This window comes from Pyxicephalus adspersus, chromosome 7, assembly GCF_032062135.1.
Source record: "Pyxicephalus adspersus chromosome 7, UCB_Pads_2.0, whole genome shotgun sequence".
Taxonomy (NCBI): domain Eukaryota; kingdom Metazoa; phylum Chordata; class Amphibia; order Anura; family Pyxicephalidae; genus Pyxicephalus; species Pyxicephalus adspersus.
This window is the reverse complement of record NC_092864.1, coordinates 25,173,279-25,193,466: the sequence shown is the minus strand read 5'-3', so window position 1 is coordinate 25,193,466 and position 20,188 is coordinate 25,173,279. Positions and strand designations below refer to the sequence as shown.

At 46.7% G+C, this 20,188-nt stretch overlaps 1 protein-coding gene across 2 annotated transcripts in view; it reads right to left on the bottom strand.

Annotated features, from left to right (window-relative positions):
* Positions 1 to 6,907: 6,907 nt before the first annotated feature.
* Positions 6,908 to 20,188, bottom strand: part of CFAP221 (cilia and flagella associated protein 221) — a 19,836-nt gene continuing 6,555 nt past the window's right edge. For both annotated transcript variants that reach the window (XM_072417863.1, XM_072417864.1), the window contains exons 7-24: positions 19,273 to 19,376; positions 17,928 to 18,087; positions 17,713 to 17,836; positions 17,523 to 17,634; positions 16,577 to 16,679; positions 14,475 to 14,562; positions 14,089 to 14,178; positions 13,904 to 13,999; positions 12,776 to 12,869; positions 12,577 to 12,671; positions 11,215 to 11,295; positions 10,960 to 11,067; positions 10,703 to 10,852; positions 10,146 to 10,289; positions 9,916 to 10,007; positions 9,065 to 9,157; positions 8,225 to 8,317; positions 6,908 to 7,486 (exon numbers count right to left, since the gene is read on the bottom strand). In XM_072417863.1, coding sequence (XP_072273964.1) covers positions 7,360 to 7,486; positions 8,225 to 8,317; positions 9,065 to 9,157; positions 9,916 to 10,007; positions 10,146 to 10,289; positions 10,703 to 10,852; positions 10,960 to 11,067; positions 11,215 to 11,295; positions 12,577 to 12,671; positions 12,776 to 12,869; positions 13,904 to 13,999; positions 14,089 to 14,178; positions 14,475 to 14,562; positions 16,577 to 16,679; positions 17,523 to 17,634; positions 17,713 to 17,836; positions 17,928 to 18,087; positions 19,273 to 19,376 — 1,954 coding nt within the window. In that variant the 3' untranslated portion in view covers positions 6,908 to 7,359. The remainder of the gene's footprint in view (positions 7,487 to 8,224; positions 8,318 to 9,064; positions 9,158 to 9,915; positions 10,008 to 10,145; positions 10,290 to 10,702; positions 10,853 to 10,959; positions 11,068 to 11,214; positions 11,296 to 12,576; positions 12,672 to 12,775; positions 12,870 to 13,903; positions 14,000 to 14,088; positions 14,179 to 14,474; positions 14,563 to 16,576; positions 16,680 to 17,522; positions 17,635 to 17,712; positions 17,837 to 17,927; positions 18,088 to 19,272; positions 19,377 to 20,188) is intronic.

Below are 20,188 nucleotides of genomic sequence, written 5' to 3'. Positions count from 1 at the left end.
ATTGAGGTGTGGGGTCACTGGGGTACACAGAACCATTGGGGTGTGGGATGACTGGGGCACACAGAATCATTGGGGTGTGGGATCACACAGAATCATTGGGGTGTAGGGTCACTGGGGCACACAGATTTATTGGGTTGACCAAGAAATGGAGGATGCAATCAGTGGGCACACAGTGGCAACCAGCCTTATCTTCTCTCCAATCGCCCTGTGACCCCTACATGTGAGCCGTCCCTGTGACAATATCGGGGGATAATGTTTCTGTTATGTGTTCATCCTTGGCCCTCACTTGCTGCACACTCTGGAGCTGGGAGACTTCTGATAGCCCAGTCAAGTTCCTGTCTCAGACGTTGGGGTTTCTATCGGCAGAGCTCTTTTACATACAAGATGTATTTCGGGTCAGCACTGGGTGTCACCCCAATGCACATTTGAGTGCTGAGTGATAGCAGGACGGGAATGTCAGGATTAGTGAGTTTTGGATTCCACAGCTGCCACACATAGATAAGGCTATGACTTTGTACAGCACTACGTCATATGTCTGCGCTATGTAAATACAAGAAAATAATAAGAGGACCAGTCTGGATTTTAGAAATGTGGGGGTCACCTGGGGACGCTTAGAATAGAGGGGTGTGGGTGGGGCCTTCTGTCAGTCAGGGTGACAACAACAGTCAGGAATTAGGAGAAGTCACTAACATCATTCCAGATGTCAGTATGGAGCAGTAAAATTTCAGTTATCTGACTGCCATTTGTAGATTGTAAGCTCTTTTGGTTTTAACTTCCATTTTATTGTTATCATTCCTCATTTGTACGGTTCTACAAGTGATGTTGGGACTATGATGTCACATGACTGTGTATGAGCGATGCGGTATATGTTGGTGCTATATAAATAAATGACTGATGGGGAGCGGATTAGAGAGGGGGCTCCACAGACATGACTGTGATCCATGCTGATATATTGATTCAGTGAATTCTACCCGAATGTCTCTGAGGATTTCCAATAATGGGACAGAGAATTGGTGGCCGCCTAGTTTGTCGCTATCAAAACCACTTATCTCCTCATTTATCAGCTGTGTGTCTGATCTGCGATGTGATTGGCTGTTGGGCTGCGTGTGGTTGGATTTTGCACTCTTTGATATATGAGGTTGTTGGTGTTTTGAATGACAAAGCGAAGATCTGACGGACTGGGACGGAGCTCCCTCTGCCCCATTTGTTAACCAAAGAGCTGGTCCGGGGGGGGGGCTGGGATTACAGGCCGGTTATTCTGGTGTCACCGTTTGGGAGCGGCTCCAATTCTTTCTTCGGTGACACCAGAGACTTTTCCTGACTACAGAACCTCCGGGATCTCTGCATGGGAGATAGCAGGAGGGTTGCCTGTGTCCCCCCTGGGGAGGTTCACCCTAACTGTATTGGTGTCACTGAGATAGGAAGTGATGGGATTACAAATTTTCAGAGTTATCTCTGGTACAGAAATAGAAGACAAATCTTCCCAATGGGGACACCTGTTCTGGTGACAACTAAGGGGAGATTTCTCTATTTTTTACTCCAACTTCCTGTTGTGTCTCCAGGGAGGGAAGTGAAGTGAAATCCTGTCAACATGAATGGATGGATACTGGAATAAATGGACACATGGAGGATGTACAGGAATAACTTTCCCATGTAACAGAAACCAAAATACTGAACATTACAGCTGCAATGTAATAAAGGATGAGAGCGCCCCTAGGGGGTGACATGGACAGAGCACACAAACCTGGAATACAGTCATAGGGATCAAGGATGGAGAGTGGATGGAAGGACAGAAAGATAGATGGATTGGGAGGGAGGGATGGATGGATGGATGGATGAAGGATAGATGGACAGAAGGACAGACGGATGGATGGCTGGCTGGATTGGGAGGGACAGATGAATGGACGGATGGATTGGGAGGAATGAATGGATGGATAGATTGGGAAGGACCAATAGATGGAGGGATGTATAGATTTGGAGGACGGAAGGAATAGACGGATGGATGGATGTATAGGGAGCAATGAATAGATGGATGAATGGATTGGGGGGGACGGAGGAAGGAATGGATTGACAGATGGATGGATTGGGAGGGACCGACAGATGGAGGAATGGATAGATTTGGAGGGAGGAAGGAATGGACGGACAGATGGATGGATGGATAGGGAGCAATGAATAGATGGATGAATGGATTGGGGGGGACGGAGGAAGGAATGGATGGACAGAAGGATGGATGGATAGGGAGCAATGAATGGATGGATGGATTGGGAGGGACCGATAGATGGAGTGATGGATGGATTTGGAGGGAGGAAGGAATGGCTAGATGGATGGATAGATAGGGAGCAATGATTGGGAAGGACCGATAGATGGAGTGATGGATGGATTTGGTGGGAGGGAGGAATGGATGGATGGACAGATGGATGGATTGGGAGGGACCGATAAACAGAGGGATGGATGGATTTGGAGGGAGGAAGGAATGGATGGATAGGGAGCAATGAATGGATGGATGGACAGATGGATTGGGAGGGACCGATAGACGGAGTGATGGAAGGATTTGGTGGGAGGAATGGATGGACAGATGGATGGATTGGGAGGGACCGATAGACAGAGGGATGGATGGATTTGGAGGGAGGAATGGATGGATGGATAGGGAGCAATGAATGGATTGGGAGAGACAGAGGGAGGAACGGATGGATGTGTGAGGATTCCCAGCTTCCAGCCCACCCACACATACCATCTGAACGGGCACCCTGATTTCTAATATGAGCACAGATAATAGAAGCCCCCCCCAGTCCCTGATAAATACCCGACTATCCCGCTCCTGGTGCAGGTGGGTGCACATCCCGGGCACATATATCAACCTTGTCACACAGATGGAACGCTCTGGACCTCTTAACTCCAAAACTTCAATTTTTATCATGAAATGTGTGTTTCACAGGAAGAGCTTCACCAGCAACCCAAAGATATATAAAGGAGTGATGGCTGGGGGTACGAGGAACGACCTACAGAGGGAGAGATACAAAACATTCCACAAACATGGCCAATAGGTGGCATCACCTCTACATGAACAAACCTTGATTTTCCTCAGACACAATGGGAGAAAGGCATATAGGTCCCTATCACTGGGAGGGCTGTCACTAGGCGTCCCTATTACTGGTGGGGGGCCCTATCATTGGTAGCCCTACCTGAGCATGCTTTCCTCTCTCCATCTAAACTGGAGAGTACAGAGAGCAGATTGGGGAGTGTTGTAGTTGCTGCATTCTACTGATCAGCCACCAGGTGCCACCACTGAACCCCAATATGAGCAAAGTATATCATACATAGAATGGGAATCTCCTGTCCAGACCTAGCAGAACTACAAATCCCAGCATATTAGACTGCTTTAAAGAAGTTATGTCAAACCCCTAACCAATGCATGAGCAAGAATGGGATTTAGGTGAGAATGTTGTCACCCTATAGCAGGAAGTGCCTGAATGAGGACCTTCATGGCTGGATAACCAGGGACTGGTAAAATAAAAGTTGCAGATTTGAAAGGACTGAAAATGACAATCAATCATGTGACAGCTTCCATGAGATTTTAGTAACGGGGACGCAACTGTCTGAAATCTCCCTCTGGGCAGATTTCATAGAGGGGAGTCCAGGGGCAGAAATTCTGACTTCTGAGGCCTCTGAGCTACCAGTGGGTTGGAGGAGCCCAGTGATCAGGAAGTTATTGCACAGAATCACCTACAGCTAAGACATTGCAGTCAGCACACCAACACACATGGTCACTGCAGCTTCACACCTGGCACTCATTAGGACCCTGTGACATCTTCCAGGCCGGGTCACCGGGAGACATATTGGGGTATTGTATGATAACTAGGGACGCCGTACGAGACACAAGGGGGTAGAGGGGCTGTGCAGTGCCTGGCCTGTGAATGGCCTCCACCATGAATGTTCTTATGCTGAAAGGTGCTGATACGCGCCATACATAGAGGGGGTCCAACAAATCTCAGGAACCTTCCAGTGACACCCAATAATGATATTTCTGGGAAGACATTCACCTGATCAGGAATTAATCTGCATGGGGTGAATGAGCTGAGAGTGCTTTGTGTCACATGACCAGACCTTAATGTCCAATCAGCTGGTAGTTTAGGGGGACATCTAGATTTGGGGTGCACCCAGGGTCAGGAACAGAGATGATCCACACATTGGGGGTCACCTCTCACCAACATTCCCAGGAAAATGCAAACCAAGATGAACTGAATTGGGGAACAAAAAGCATTTTAGGGTCTCCCAAGAGGTATCTGGGGCCAAAAATACCAATCCCTATTAGATCAGGAACCCTAAGGAGAAATGTAACCTTGGGGGCACCATAATCCTAACCCCAACCATAACCCTACACCCCCAACTTCCAACCATAACCCCACGCCCCAACCTCCAACCCTAAACTAATTGGAAGATGGGGTTTGGATGACTATTAGTGATCTGGTTTGGGGTGGGGATGAGAAAACTAAAATCTGAGATATGAGTTTAGGTGAAGATGGGGCATTGGTTGCCCCGAGGCTTAATCTTCAATCCATATCTTCACCATAGGAGACACTGAGGGGTTAAAATGGATAAAGTGAGTGTTAGGATAAAGATTGGAGAATCGAGGAGGTCGGGTAGGGATTAGGATTAGAACTGGAATCAGTGTGGCCCTGGGAATGAACTGGAAATAATGTGGCCCCTGGGGGTGAACTAGAATTGGTGTGTGGCCCCCCAGGATGTGTGGCCCCAGTGGTCTCAATCCACAAGTGACTGGTGGGCCGGGTCTGACCGGTGCTGGTTAGGTGCCTCACATTGGTCCAGCAGATCCCTCCTCCACCCTGGGGGGTGCTGGGGACAGTACAGGTGTGTGTGTGTGTGGGGGGGGGGGGGGCACAAGGTCACATGACAAATCATCTATTACCAGCAGGATATAAATGAGCCAATTAATCAATGTGCTGCTAGGAGACTCCTAATACCTGGAATTCCAGAGACTACGGACACAAAGGGCAACCTAAGGGAACAAACCATCGTATGGGGCCCCAGCGGGGGCCGAGTCTGCATTCTGCACAGAGAGGATGTGAGCTGAGATCAGAGGTAATGCCCTGAGACATGTACATGTACCATGGGGACATCTGTTTAATGAGGGATCCACTGTGCCCCAGAATGATATACAATGGGGCCATGGGGGCCATGGGGCCAGCCCAACGGGCACTGACCTCACACCTGGGTTGACTGTGATCCCATCCCTAGGGGCCAATAGTGATCCCAATCCAGCACAGAGATCTTCAAGTTTGTTAGACAAGGGGAACTACGAAGAATTCCACTATGACCCCCCTTCCACATTGCACCACCCCCCCTAGACCCCAGCACTGTAGTAATAAAGCTCATGCTGGTCTGGGGGGGGGGGCATAATCTCTGCAGGAGGTGGAGCCAAAAATCTCCAAATACCTCTAAACCTTTACCATTCACAATGTAATGTTTGGAGGGTCAGCAGCTTCCAGCAGAGTCTTCTCACACCGGTCATTTACTTTTGGTTATGGCTGATGTGGCGCAGTGCCCAGTGTGCAGATCTTCCTGCATCCCCGCTGATATCAGTTGTTGGTGGGGGCTCCTGGCTGCCCCATAAATCATTTCCCCAGAACATTGCCCGGAATCATTGGAGCAATAAACAGATAATGAGGAATCCATATTTTCCAACTTAATGCCGGAGATGGACATGGCACAGGGGCGCAATTTATCACCAGGCGCTAATTACATCACTGAGCATTGATTGGGTGTCTGGGAAGACGAAGCATCGGGGAAGGGGGTAAAGAGGAACCCCGACACCCAGAACCAAATGCCATTATTAGGTGCAAACCCCAAATCTTTGTCCAGTATGATGTCATTGGGTCTCACTGAATACAGCTGGGTGAATATATGGGTGCCCTTGCTGCAATGAGCCCCCAAACTCCCCTTCACTACCCTAACTCCACCACTAGGCCTTTACAGCAACCACAGAATTGTGTAGTGGGCGAGGGGGTGTGGTAAGTGGGACTTACATTCTAAGCAAATTTCTGGAGATCCTGCTAGCAACAACACTTCCTGTTGCAGTTGAATCACTAAGCCCCACTCTTACAATAGGCCGTAGGTTCTCAGACGCCTCTGGTGCTCTCCATCTGTTGGATCTCTTCTGTGGGGTAAAAATCAGAATTTGCATTTTCTAGAGGTCGTTCCATGGTCAGTGATTGGTATATCGACGTCAGATTGGTTCCTCGAGGAAGGAGGAGCTCTAATAAGAATTATCCAATCACCAATCCTATAATTTCACAGGAAGCGCTGCCCACCCCCACCCATAGGCATATGCCCACTGTGCCTACTGGTGAGCCCAGCCCTGACTCCTCCTAAACACAGGATGCCATAATGGATTCTGCCCAGGAATGGGGTGAGTTCTGATTATTGGTGGAAATAACACAAAATTATTGGTTGGTTTATAAATGAGCTTTTTTCTGTTCCATGGATTCGGTGTGAAGGGGACATCACTGATTGGCAGCTGGCGTGTCCATAGGCTGGGATCAGTAAACCCCCATCCCCGGTGCTCCCTAATACTCCCTATTATTCCCCCTATACCAGGAAGGATTCGGTGTCTCCAGGAAGTTTTGTGCCGGCGGTGAATGTTATCGGCTGAGACAACTTTATTGACCCAGCAGACAAAGCGCGGCCTGTGTGCGGAGCCTGGGAACCGTCCAGGGATTTGTGTTTACTGATCATTAATATCAATTGACTCCAATGCCAGTCACATGACTCAGCAATATGTCCCTGGCGCGTGAGAAACTCAAAATGGTGCAAGAGGAGTGAGAAATCCCGGCATATACGAGATCACAAGGACCAAAATCGAATCAGATTTCATTAATAACACTTCCAGAAGATCTGAAGAGGAAATATTTTATTTTTGGTTGGAGAAAAGAAAATATTCAAAATCTTGGCCATCTGTGACCGACTGGGGAGATTTACCCTCACTTCTTGCTCTGGAGACACAACAGGAAGTGAGAGAAAATCTACAAAGAGGTCACCCCCTCCCCCTCCTAAGGACTAGTCAACAGATCAGCCAATCAAGAAAATGTAAGGAAGAATAATATTTTGTAATAGGGGTTATTACCCCCTTAGATATCAGGGAGGAGCCCACAATCCCAGGCAATAACACACAATGCAATGACTGCACTCATTCATATGGTCCTAAGATCCAGTGTGCACAGTGACCGCACCTCACCACTCCTCGCCGGCCAATCCTATATGCCGTTCGTTTTATATCTGGGTATCAAGTTCTGTGCAATGGGGGCCACACACAAAGGATTGGGGGCCATCGGTGACGACTCCTTAGTCCAAAATCAGCCCCTTATTATGTGTCAACAGCTTCAGATGTCCCAGATGTTTTTGGATTTTGTCAGCAAGGTTGTCACTGACCTCTGGGCTCTGCCATTCTGCCTGTGGCTCATCGGAGTCCCTGTAGAGGATAAAATGGCATGTGAGAGGTGACCCGGGGTGTCAGTGCTGACCATAAGGATATGGGATACAGGACGTAGGGACATAATGGAGGAGTCACCAGAAATGTCTGTGGTCACCCTTCCACTGACTCCCCATGCCACGTCCCAGTACAAGGGTGGCCACCTTGGTAAAGGTGGTAGTCTGCCCCTCTTGCCAGAGTTGCCCTCCTGATGTCTGGTGGGGTGATGATGGAGGAGGAGGAAGCTGGGATCACAGAATAGAGAAAGCAGGGAGATCCTCACACTACAGCACCCCAGGTGCAGTTTCCCCTCCAGCAAGGAGAGCAGCACAGTGGTGACAACACCAAATCTCACCTCAAATATGGGGACAGTGTCTGAGATGCAGATTTACAGCTATGGGGACACAGAACAGGAGTGCATAGGTACAGGAAGATTTTTCAGATATTTTCCCTGTCAATGTTTAGTTGCACACTGTTGTATATGATCTTGCGGGGTGTTTGGGGGTCTTGAGTGGCCTGGACTGGGATCCAGGGCAGTGCTGCATCTTTAGGAATGGGGGGGGAGTGTTTAGGTCCTCATATAACAGGTGGGCGGTCAGCATGCAAATATAATCTGTCTAGGACCGCCCACTCCCCAGGCCAACAGCCACCCATAGTCTAACACGGGGGGGGGCAGACACCCCCCATATTCTTACACATGTGGGGCAGATACTCCCTATAGTCTGACCCAATACTCACCAGTCTCTCTGATTTCCGTCTTGTATGAATGTGAATTCTGCTCTCAGCATTTGTGGGGTCAGCGACACTCTGCACAGCACATCATCGGCCTGCCTGAGAAAACAAAGACATCCCAATCATCCGGAGTCTAAAGTATTGTGGGGCTGGCAGGGTGGTGGATGTGGTACATGGGTGTATACCTGGATGAACTTATTATTGGTGTCAGCTGACTATGTGAGACAACCAATGATCAGGGCTCCTCAAGTCTCCTCTCCTTCTGCTGGGTGAAAAGGCTGACTGCTGGTAGGAAACTAAAAGGTACCAGCGCTGCCCCATCACTGGTCACCCTAAGGGCCAGAAACTAACTGGAGTTTAGTTGGTGCCTCGGACCAGCAGATTTTGCATTTGTGTTCTGCTGTAAGTAGCCCTGCTAAACTGAACTGTGCTGGCCACTGAACAAAAGTGCAGGACGGACCTACCTGAACTGTCCCTGGGTGTCCCTGACTCATCTATGTGTTATCACTGCCCATACCAGCTGAGCTCATCTCCCCATACACTGCACCTCAGCTGCAGGATCCATGAGGGTATTTTACATGTCTTTGCTCTGATTTCAATGGTGGCTCCGTATTCACCTCATGTTGGATATAATAAGACACCGCAGGGTCACCAGAAGTACAACATTACCCTATGATGGGGTGATAATGATGTTTGGTGATCACTGTTGGCAGACATGACTCCCCATCCCTCCCTTTGTGATTGGTGCAATCCAGTCTCTGATCTCATAGATTTCGATTGCCTGGTGAATGTCCAGCATGACATGAAAAAGCAGACTGCAGGTCATGAGACCACACTGGTACTTACCTGAGTACAATATTCTCTTTGTCCTCTTCAGCTAAGTGGCTAAGGGTTGGTGGGGCGTCTGCTGGGAGCAAATCTTCACTGAAGGGGTCACACCTGGGGGAGGAATGGTGGATTAGGAGAAGCTGCGTCCTGGTTCCTGGAATCCCGTTTGTTTTTTATTTCACATATCAAATATGAGATCTCAAAATGGGGGTGACAATGGGGTGGGTGACAGATTCAGAAGAAGGGGACAATGATGACACGGGGGGGGGATGACTGATCACATGTTAAAGACATCAAGGTTGGGCAGAGTACAGCTGAAAAAGGGGGATACTGAGGGTGAAGAAAGGGGGGAAAAGTGGGGGTCTTGAGCCCAAAGTGGGGACTAAAGTTGAACATGGAATCCATAACCACTAACGGGGCGCTATGCACAATTTATATACAGAACACATGAACTGATTTTGCAGGATAACCCCCAAACCTGATAAGAAACCCTTTCCAATGAAGTAATAGGAGCCCCCGTGACCGGTAATATAATAATTAGGGGTATTAGTGCTGCCTGGACCCCTTTGTAATAAGTGGGGGTGCTGTAAACTGTTGTTTTTGGCCCAAGTTCTAGAAGCTGGATGTTTACAATGAAGCTGCAATCTGCCAGATCTGACCGGGTCTGTGATACCTCAAACATGACAATTCCAAATATAATTTCCTGAAAGAATCGGATTGGTTCAGATATTTTCCATTCCTCTGGTTTTTTTTACATGGGGGAGGGGGACAAATTATCACCACACCCCATAAATATACCCCTGGTGCCTCTATCCTGTCCTCAGCACCTCAGCTCCTCAGCACCTACAGCACCAGAGGATGCCACTTACCAGCGTGATCTGTGGGCACTGGCAGGTGGAGGGGCACCAGAGAGGGTGACAGTCGGGAATTTCTTCCAGCTCATTAAACCCCGAATGATTTCCTAGGAGCAATATGAAGGAAACATTTTAGGTTTTGGACCCAACACCGGCTTGGGTGTCCCCTGAAAGGGGCCTTTACACACCTCATACATTCACACACACACCTCATGCATTCACACACACCTCATGCATTCACATACCTCGCGGTTCAGGAACTTCCTTTGTGTGATCATTGTGGTGTCACGAAGGGACGGGTACTTTGGCAACGGGCACAGGTGGTACTCTAGGTCTGTCTCAGAGTATGGCAGGGGTCTCTTAAAGGCCACCAATCCAGGAGCCGGATTCTACAGGGAACACAACCACAGTTATGGGAGGTCGGTGCTTTATATCAGAACATTTAGATATAATAACTGCAAATGTCACTAAGAGGTGAATTGTACCCAGTAACAGGAGGATCCACAAGCACCCCATGAGCACTGCAGAGTGAGAAGACTAAACTGCCCTCCGCCTCTCCTCCCATGCTTTGAGCTACTTCAGCAGCAGAGTTTGTAGCCTCAGCCCTTTTGGCGTTGTTCATGCTAAAGCACTCAAGACAGTCCTTTGCCCCCCCCCCCCCATACACAGTGTGACATCACAGGTGTAATCATATGTGTCATCATGTGTACACATCACAAGGACATAATCAGGTTAATGAAGGGCGGTGATATTTGTCATGTGACCATATCTGGCATATTGATGGTGTACCATGTTTACTCACAAAGACATGCATCGGGTGGAAGTCAGGGGGGTTCAGCAGCTGCTCCGGAGGGGTCAGTGTGAGTCTGGTAGTCACCAAACATTCTTCTCTCATATTTGTCCTGATCCCTGATTCCGGGATGTCAGACTGGGGGATTGGCACAAACTCATCCTGAAGGCAGAGAAATGGGAAAACACATCAGCATTCACAAGCCGTATGGCCCCCTCTGTAGGTTCGGGCCCTCAATAAGAGACACATTGTGCCATGAAGGTAATTACCTTGGCCCCGCTCCTCAGTGGGCGTGCCAGCTGTCGAGATTGGTATGTGGACGAGGCCAAGTGTGTACTTACTGGCTGGTATCCCATCAGTTTATAATGCTGAGGAACCTGATAAGAACATTGAGTGATCAATAATACTGCAGTATATAGAGTGTCCCCTGTGTGTGCAGACTGTACAGTCCTGAGTACACAGATTATTGTCTGTGGTGTAAATTGTGGTTTATGTGGTCAGTGAGAAGAAATTTCACAAATCACCTTTAAATCATAGAAAGGGAGTTTCACTTTGAGTGGAACATCGGCCGGTTGTGGGATGATTGTGCAGGGACCTCCCCAAGTCTGAAGAAAAGAGAATTAGTACAGCCACATCCTCAAATGAGCCATCTCAGTGGTTTCATTAACTCGTTGGCATTTATTTGTGTTATCACTTTGCTGCTATGGAACTGACACATATAATACAAATTGTGTACTTACTGTTACATTCATTACATTGGAACACATTGAGGGACACAGAAAGGCTTTATACTGCACCTACAGAAGGAATGGGCACCTGCAGACTTTGGGCCAACCCAGGATAAACACAGATTGCCGGCAGTAAACCAAAGTTGTGTGACAGAGCAGCAATCATAGACACAGAATGAGGGACCTGTGTGCTTCAATGGAGTCCAAGATGCAAATAAATACAAAAATCTGATTTTCTTTCACTACTTTGGAAAGTTTTGTACCTTTGGGATTTGTGCAACACAGCAAACAAATATTAACAGTCCCATGATAAAACAGAGGACACAGATATTCCTGTAACCTAAAAGTTGCCTGAAGGGTCCAACATCAGAATCTGGCATCAGATGGGGCCACTGCATTTACCTGGTGGAAGGTAGAATAAGGGGAGACGAATAAGGGGGAATAAAAGATCTATCTGTAAAAACAACCAACAAGGATAGAAGACAAATGTGGTGCCTAAGCCAACTCTAATGTAAACCTTTCTGCAAGAAGAGAAACAAACAACCCCAACAGAAATTGTCTGGAGTCAAAGCAGAGCAACAAAACCCCAGCTGTCATAGAACAGTGGAGAGGAGGACACAGGGCTAACAATGGACCAGCACCTTGGAGGACACTCTGGGTGCACTGGAAGAGAGGGGAGCAGTAGTAGTAGCAGTGTAGTAGTGTATAAATGGAAAGAGCAGAAGGTTTACATATGTGCTCCACCATCTTCTCAGCAGATGATGTCCTAGTGTTAAGCTCCACCGGGCTACTCAAAAAGCTACTAAATTGTTACCAGGATGAGGCCAGGAATGCTAAGCACAACACCCAAAGACAATTTCATGCTATTCCTGCAATGTCCACAGTGATGCTGAGCAGTCTGGATTGAAAAAGGTCCTGCAACCACTGAAGTGTCAGCCATCACATGAAATGATTCCCTGGCAATAGAAATTATCATTATCATTAATATTATTATTATTATTAGTAAACAGGAATTTTATAGCTTCAACATATTACGCAGCGCTGTACATTAAATAGGGGTTGCACATGACAAACAAATACAAACAGTGACACAGGAGGGTCTGAGCAGATGTAACAAATGATCTCTAGAAATGTCATTTTATCTTCCTCTATACTCACTGATCCCTCCGGTTCATCAGGATAGGGAGGAAAGTCACAGAAAAGGATCTGATTGGTGGATGCCGGTAAAATATGGATCATCTCACCATTGCTCCCTGTGTGAGATAAAGGAGAGGGGGGTCACACCCCACTGAAATACACAAATCACAATCAGCAGTAGAACTTTTATAACATCAGCAATAACGTCCCCACAACTTACCGATCGTTCCATCTCCCTCCCCCTCGGCTCCAAGTTGTTGCAGCAATTTCCTCAGACGCACCAACCTGTGATTTACTCTGCAGCGTACCAGAACCTGGAAAGGTGGATATACAGATCGGGGTTAGGACAGTATGGCAACACAAAGCCAAACACGATCCATAGAGTGCCCCCCCCCCCCAATCAAATCCCTCCTGATGCTGATGTACAGATCTCTAGAAAAATGTCCTACAGAATCTAATAATACAATATCCCATCTAGAAATAGCTTATATGAGAAGTCATGAAGGGAGCATGATTTCACCAATCATAAAATCAGATGTGTGGGAAGTATTCAGGTTCTGATCAGGAATTATACTTACACAAAAAACTCTCCTCAAATCATACAAACAGGTTCAAATACCTCTCATTGGATGCCTGCTCCACAGAAAAGGATGTTTAATCTATCACAACCAACCGTCTATTCTCACTGTCTGATCCAACCATTGAGCCATTTGATACCCAACTACCCTCATCCTCTGAAGACGCAAGCATTGCGAAACGCATTGGCCGTTGGCTGGGAGTGTGTCCTGTACCTGTATATAGCTGGGGGTTTGTCCTATACCTGTATATACCTGGGGGTGTGTCCTTTACCTGTATATAGCTGGGGGTGTGTCCTTTATTTACATATAACTGGACATGGCCTGGGTGTGTCCTTTACGTGTATATAGCTGGGGGTGTGTCCTTTATCTACATATAGCTGGGCATGGCTGGGGTGTGTCATTTACCTGTATATAGCTGGGGGTGTGTCCTTTATCTACATATAGTTTGGTGTGGCTGGGGTGTGTCCTTTACGTGTATATAGCTGGGGGTGTGTCCTTTATCTACATATAGCTGGGCATGGCTGGGGTGTGTCCTTTACCTGTATATAGCTGGGGGGTGTCCTTTATCTACATATAGTTGGGTGTGGCTGGGGTGTGTCCTTTACCTTTATATAGCTGGGGGTGTGGCAGGGCTGTGTCCTAACTTTTAAACTTTATGTTGGATGGTTTTCCTCTTTGCCATCTGAGGTTGATGGTAGGTAAAAATTATCCCAATGATCCCCATCCCAGTTTCCCTGTTTCCCCAGGTCAGCACTGGGTTCCGTTCCCACCTTGCGGGCAGCTTGCTGGAAACGGCGCAGTGCCCGGTTTCTATTGGTCCACAGCTCATTCAGATAAAGGTCAAATTGGGGCTGACCTGCGAGACACTGCAAAGAAACAACAATGTGATATAAATGCACTGATATGTCACATATGTAACAGGTAATTCATGGAACAGAATGATCCTCAGACTCACCTGATCTGCTCTCCTTAACACCCGCTGGGACATGGTGCTCACAGCTTGCCGCTTGTATTCTCTCTGCAGGTCAGGACAGCCGCTCACCATCTACATTACACAAAAAACAATTGCTAGAAATCTGGTGTGCTTCTAACTCCCTGGGAAAGGAGAAGGGGAGCTCTGTAGTTCTGTCTAAAGTGACAACCTTACTCTACAGATACAATATCATGAGTGAGCATTGTCACCCTAGGACAAGAAATGTGTTACTGGCAGGATAACTAGGTGAAAATAATGGAGACATTTCTGAAAATGACTGGTGATCTGTATGACATTTGTATTCTCAGGTTTACATTCACAGATTTGCTTTGGTTTGGGCAGATTAGTGAGGTGTAAACATCACTAACCTGGTACTCTTCCTCAGCACACAGACGTTCATCTCGTATCCGCTGACGTTGTTCGGGAGAAGCGGGGTCACTACCATGATGGATCTGCCTGTGATGTGGAGGAACAGGAAAATTACTGAACTGTCTGCATCTTGCTTAAATATTCGCAGTTACATGGAAGCCAGCCATGGAGTCCATTTCTTGTCACGCCAGCAATGATATTTCACAAATTCTCTGGAATTCACTAACAAAGCTTAATGAGATGAAAACCCAGCACAGGAAGATGAAGGCATGTGAAACGAAGGCCGTTATTTGCAATCTCACCCTTTCAAGTGCTGTTTGTTTAGTTGTGTTTGCTGAGGATATTCATCTAATCAGGGAAGTGACAAATAAACATTTCACTGCTGGTTCACCCCAAACATTCACAGATTTGGCCAGGAATGGGCACTCCCCTATTGAAGTCTACAGGAAGTGGAAGGGTATTAGGGTGTCTGAATAAAACTACCACATAAATGTGCAGTGCCCTCCCTGCTGCCCCAGCAATGCAGACTTGGGGGCCGGAAGAAAGGAAGGAAGGGGGGATATAACCAGTATTGGAGGAGGAAAGCAACGGAGACTGTGGGGGGCAATGGGGAACTAAGGAGATTGTGGGGGGTTAAGGGGAGCAATGGTCTTACCTCACAGCACTTACTTGGGTGGCATCTGCCTAAAAACTGCTTGAGTGGGCAACAGTCAACTTACTTCTTCATTGGCCTCTGTACTGCACCCCATTTTGCCCCAACCACACATTGTACCGAACTTTGGCCCCCTCTCTAAAGCTTTAAACATTCACAGATTTGGCCAGGAATGGCCACTACCGAATGGAAGTTTACAGGAATAGGTAGGGTATTAGGGTGTCTAGATAAAACTACCCCATAAATGTGCAGTACCCTCCCTGCTGCCCCAGGAATGCAGACTGGAGGGGTGGGAAGGAAGGGAACTGCCCCAGCAATTGCCCCAACCACACACTGTACTTCACTTTGTCCCCTCCTGCAATGTACCCCACACCCCCTCCACACTGACCCTATTTCCACCTCCCTTCACCTCTGTCATTCAGAGCATTCACCCTTCTAACAATTTTTTCTGTTCATTTTGCCCATTCTCCTAACTATTCTTCTCGTGTTCCTGCTTTGTCAACCATTTATCTGTCCAGTGACCCCCCAGTTCCATTAACTGTTATTTTTCACTATGTTCTCACCCCTCAACCATTTCAATACCCAGTGTATCCTTCACACCATTCTTTTGTCCAGTGCACCCAATTTCCCAAAACATTCTTCTGCCCCATAAGCCCACTTTCCCAGTCATACTTTGATTTCATGTGCCCGGTCCCCAAATTATCTTCTATTTAGAAATCCCACCCACTTAACCACTCTTATGTGGTGTACACACCATGCCGGACTCTTTTGTCCACCCACCCTCCTACTTCATCCTCTGCTCACAGCACCCTCCCTGCAAACAACTCATGTCAGGGTATCTGCCTTGCCAATTGTTGTCATGTCCAGTGCCCTCACCCTCCAAACCATTTTTTTATTTAGTGCAAACATTTTTCTGTCAACCAAACCAACTTTCCAAAAATGTCTTCTGGCCAGTGCACCCTCTGAATCGCTGTGCTTAGAGCACTGACTGCTGTTATATTTACCACTTCCAGGTCACTGTTATATTCAGTGCATCTACCCTCCTAGCCCACAGCACCCTCCCCAACCCATATTCTTTTCAGTAACCCCACTTTTCCAACTGCCCTCCTGTTCAGCCCACTCTCCCTACCAACCATTCTTCTGTCTGGTGCCGCTACCCTCCTTTTCAGATAAGTGTGCCCAGCTTGCCGATTTGTGTTTTGGGTGCATTGTTGTAATTACATTGTAATTACATTACATATCTTTGACGTACTTAAATGTGATGTCCATCCAGATCGTCACATCTTAAATACAGGAAATCCTTTTTCCCCTTACACAGAGCTTTTGTTGCAAGGTTCTATCAGAATATTCAGGTCTCAGTTTGTTTCCTTTGTGGTTGAATTTGATGGATTTGTGTTTTTTTTTTTCAACCTGCTATGTGACAGGTAAAGAGAGAAGAACAATATTCACCATCTCAGCTGATTGGCCTCTTCTTCGGCCACATTCTGCTGCACAATTTGCAGGAATAAATTCTCTTTCTCCTGACGAGTTTTCTTTCCAGGACAGGTGAAACCTGGCAGAGGGGAATACAGAGAGATGAGACACAGACAATACATCAGAATCTCAACCCCCCCCCCCCCGCATATTGTAATATGGCCTCACCTTCCATTCTGCCCTCACATTTACCCCCCATATTCAGAACGTTTCCAGGTCCTGTCACTTTCACCTTACCAACATGTCCAAAATCTGCCCCTACCTCTTATCATCTCTCGTCTGGACTACTGTAACATCCTCCTCTATGGTATTCCACTAACCTGACTCTCTCCTCTACAATATAATATGAATGCTGCAGCCAGACTTATCCTTCCCACCTACCTAACCCATACACAACCTTCCCATCACTCTTCATTGGCTTCCAATTTACCTTAGAATCAAATTCATCTCCAGTGCTTTGCCTTCAAATCCCTCCACAGTTCTTGTCCAACTTACCTTTCTGACCCGATAGATAAATACCCCTCTAGTCACTCTCATTGCTCCTCCAATAACCTACTACTGACTACCTCACTCATAACCTCCTTACATGCAAAGCTCCAAGACTTTTCTAGAGCTGCCCCAACTCTCTGGAATGGTCTTCCTCGTCCTATTCGACTTGCTCCTACTTTCTGCACATTTAAAAGAGCCCTTAAAACCCATCTATTCAAACTTACCCACCCGTCTTTTTTTGTCCCCTAAACCCTCACTACTTCCCACCACTCCAAATCCCCCCTCCTATTGTGTGTTACTCCTCTCCTCCTCCTGTGTTTTGGTATGTATCTATCTGTCTTTAATCCCTCTTTAATGTACAGCGCTGCAAAATATGTTGGCTCTATATAAATCTTGTTTATTAAAATTATTATTAATAGTAACAGTGATTCACCTTTCCGCATGTCCCTCAGTCTGAGTTTTCCTGGCTGCTGGTTCAGGACTGTGGTCACAGCATGAGGATTGGAAAGATTGATTGGGAATCTCAGATTGTGGAATTCAATGACCTGTGAGTGTTGTATGCAGAGTTGTGATGAATGAGACATTGTGACTGAACATACAATACAGATCTCTTAGCATTGTACCTGTGATGAATTCTGCTGTAGAGATTGTAAATGTCTCTTTTTTCGGGAAATTCTTAATGTCGCCTTCTCAGGGCCCTTCGGACTCATCTTAGGGGAAGCTGCAACTTTCTTAGAAGTTTCCTCCCTTAAGAGACAAAAGAGGAGTCATTAGCGGGCACCCAAACCCCACCTATAGGGACACAAGATGGAGTGAGATTGGCTCAGGGTATACATACACTGTGCCAAGATTTGGGGAACACCTTCCAGTGATGACACAAATATACGGCTTTGCATTAAACTCCGAAATCAGCAACTCCAGGGTGAGCTGAGCCGTCCCATAGCTGGATGGCGTGAATGTGACAATCACATCGACTCCGCCATTCCCACATATAATCCCTGAAACAGATAAAAACATTTTATGGTCTATCATCTTTCAGGGAGGTGATTGCATGAGATCTGTAGATGATAACTGAAGGGTTAAATACTGCCTGGACCCCTTATGAAAGATTTGCATCAGTTCCATGTAACAGAGTGACAACACAGGAGTAAATCTGGGATACAAGCATATTGCTGTCACCCTAGAACAGGAAGTGTCTGAGTATTTACTTTCCCGGCAGGAACACCGGGATTAATATAGTTAAAGATGTAAATGATTGTATAGGATTTCAGTGACTAGGGTACCCAAGGTTTCACACATCCTGTGTGGCTGTCTGTACACCGGAGGGGCTTTAGTTGCCCTTTATAAGACATCTCCCTGTAAAAAGATCTAATTATCGGTTTCCATATATCTGAATAAATCTTATTAAATAAATGCCCAATGAACTGGCAGATATTGGAGATTGTTGGCAAACTAAGTTTCCTAACACTAATTATGACGATAATCCGGTTACCAAGATGATTTCTTTATACTTCCTGCTGTGAAATGTAAAAATAAACAAATATATATAGAGTTATGAAAACCAATAAATCTGCCTGATCACCCAAACTGAAAGTAATCTGCTCAGCACACCAAAACCGCCCATCAATTCAACAACACAGAAACCTCATTAATAAATGGCCCCCTCCCCTCCCCTGGACAGGGGGCATCAGAAAACACAAAGTCATGGAAATAGAAAAAAAAAAGTGGCTCTCCTGTTTTGGGGCCCCAAGCAGGTGAATGGCGTGACAGAGCGGGCAATTCTCACACTCCGCAGCTGATTGATGGTTGGGGAACTGTGGCAGCTCTAAAAATCAGAGCCATAAAAACATCAAGCTGCATCACAGATAATCAATAAGCGAGAAATTCTAGAACTTTCCAACAATCCCGCTGCTTGTTTGGTTTTCTCCCACAATTCAGGTATATGAAATGGGAACAAAACAATGCTGACCCAACACTGTGTGCAACTGTGGGGGGGAGGGGGGAGGGGGTTGGACATTAGAGGTTTCAGCTCCTCTGTACAGAGACTGATGGGACTGGCTCAGTGTTCTCTGTACAGAACTGTGGTATATGTTAGAGCTATAAAAATGTATAATAATAGTGTGTGACTGTGGGGGACATTAGAGTGTATCGATATAAGGTCCCCTTCCTGGGGCAATAAATACCTGAAGTTGGGGCGATGTGGAAATCTTTGTGTTGCTCCTTACAAACTATTCGGAATTCAAAGTCAACAGGACAGCTGCAGCGCAGGGGGAGAATATAGGGAGTGCTGCAGAGAGACAGAAGAATGGTTACAAAGATACAGAGGACACACAGAGCTCCTACCAGTGCAGAAACTAAATGTCTGTATTAAGAATTAGAGTTTTTGTCCAGACAGTTCTGCAGTTTAACCCTTGAAATGCTCTCAGGTGTTGCAGCTCACCTGGCCGGGGTGGGGCCCCCACAAGGCAGCATGCGACCTGCTCAGTCATGTGAAAGTGCTGCATATAATAGAATCATGTAACAAGAACACACAACCAGCACATATGAGGAAGGGAGAATACAATTATATTGGGGAATTAGGGGAACTTTCTAGTTTTAGAATCATTGCTCGTATAATGAAGATTCACCCCACACTGCGCAGATTCATCCACTCCCAATATATTTTCAGCAAACGCTGATTCACTTTAGATGGATGTCGTCTGTCATTTCTGGAAAATGAGCAGCTGGAGTTGTGTTATTAGTCCGGAGATTTATAACACCGATTTCCTGCTGCTGGCTCAATGCCGACCAAAATTCTCACTTTAACTAAACTTAGAGAGAGAAGAGGCGGCTTCCTGTGAATGATGGGGAAGTATTGGGAGCAGATCAGAACCTCTTACGTCACAACCAGAATCTTCTGATCTGGGAGAGATTTTCAGCTATAGGAGAACTGCAAGAACCAATATATATATAACCCCCCCCCCCCATATCATAGAATGTACCTACCCACCATTATTCCCAGCAATAAACCAACACCAGGACGCTCCCCCCCACCCTACATCATCGAATGTACCTACCCGCCATTATTCCCAGCAATAAACCAACACTGGGACCCTCCCC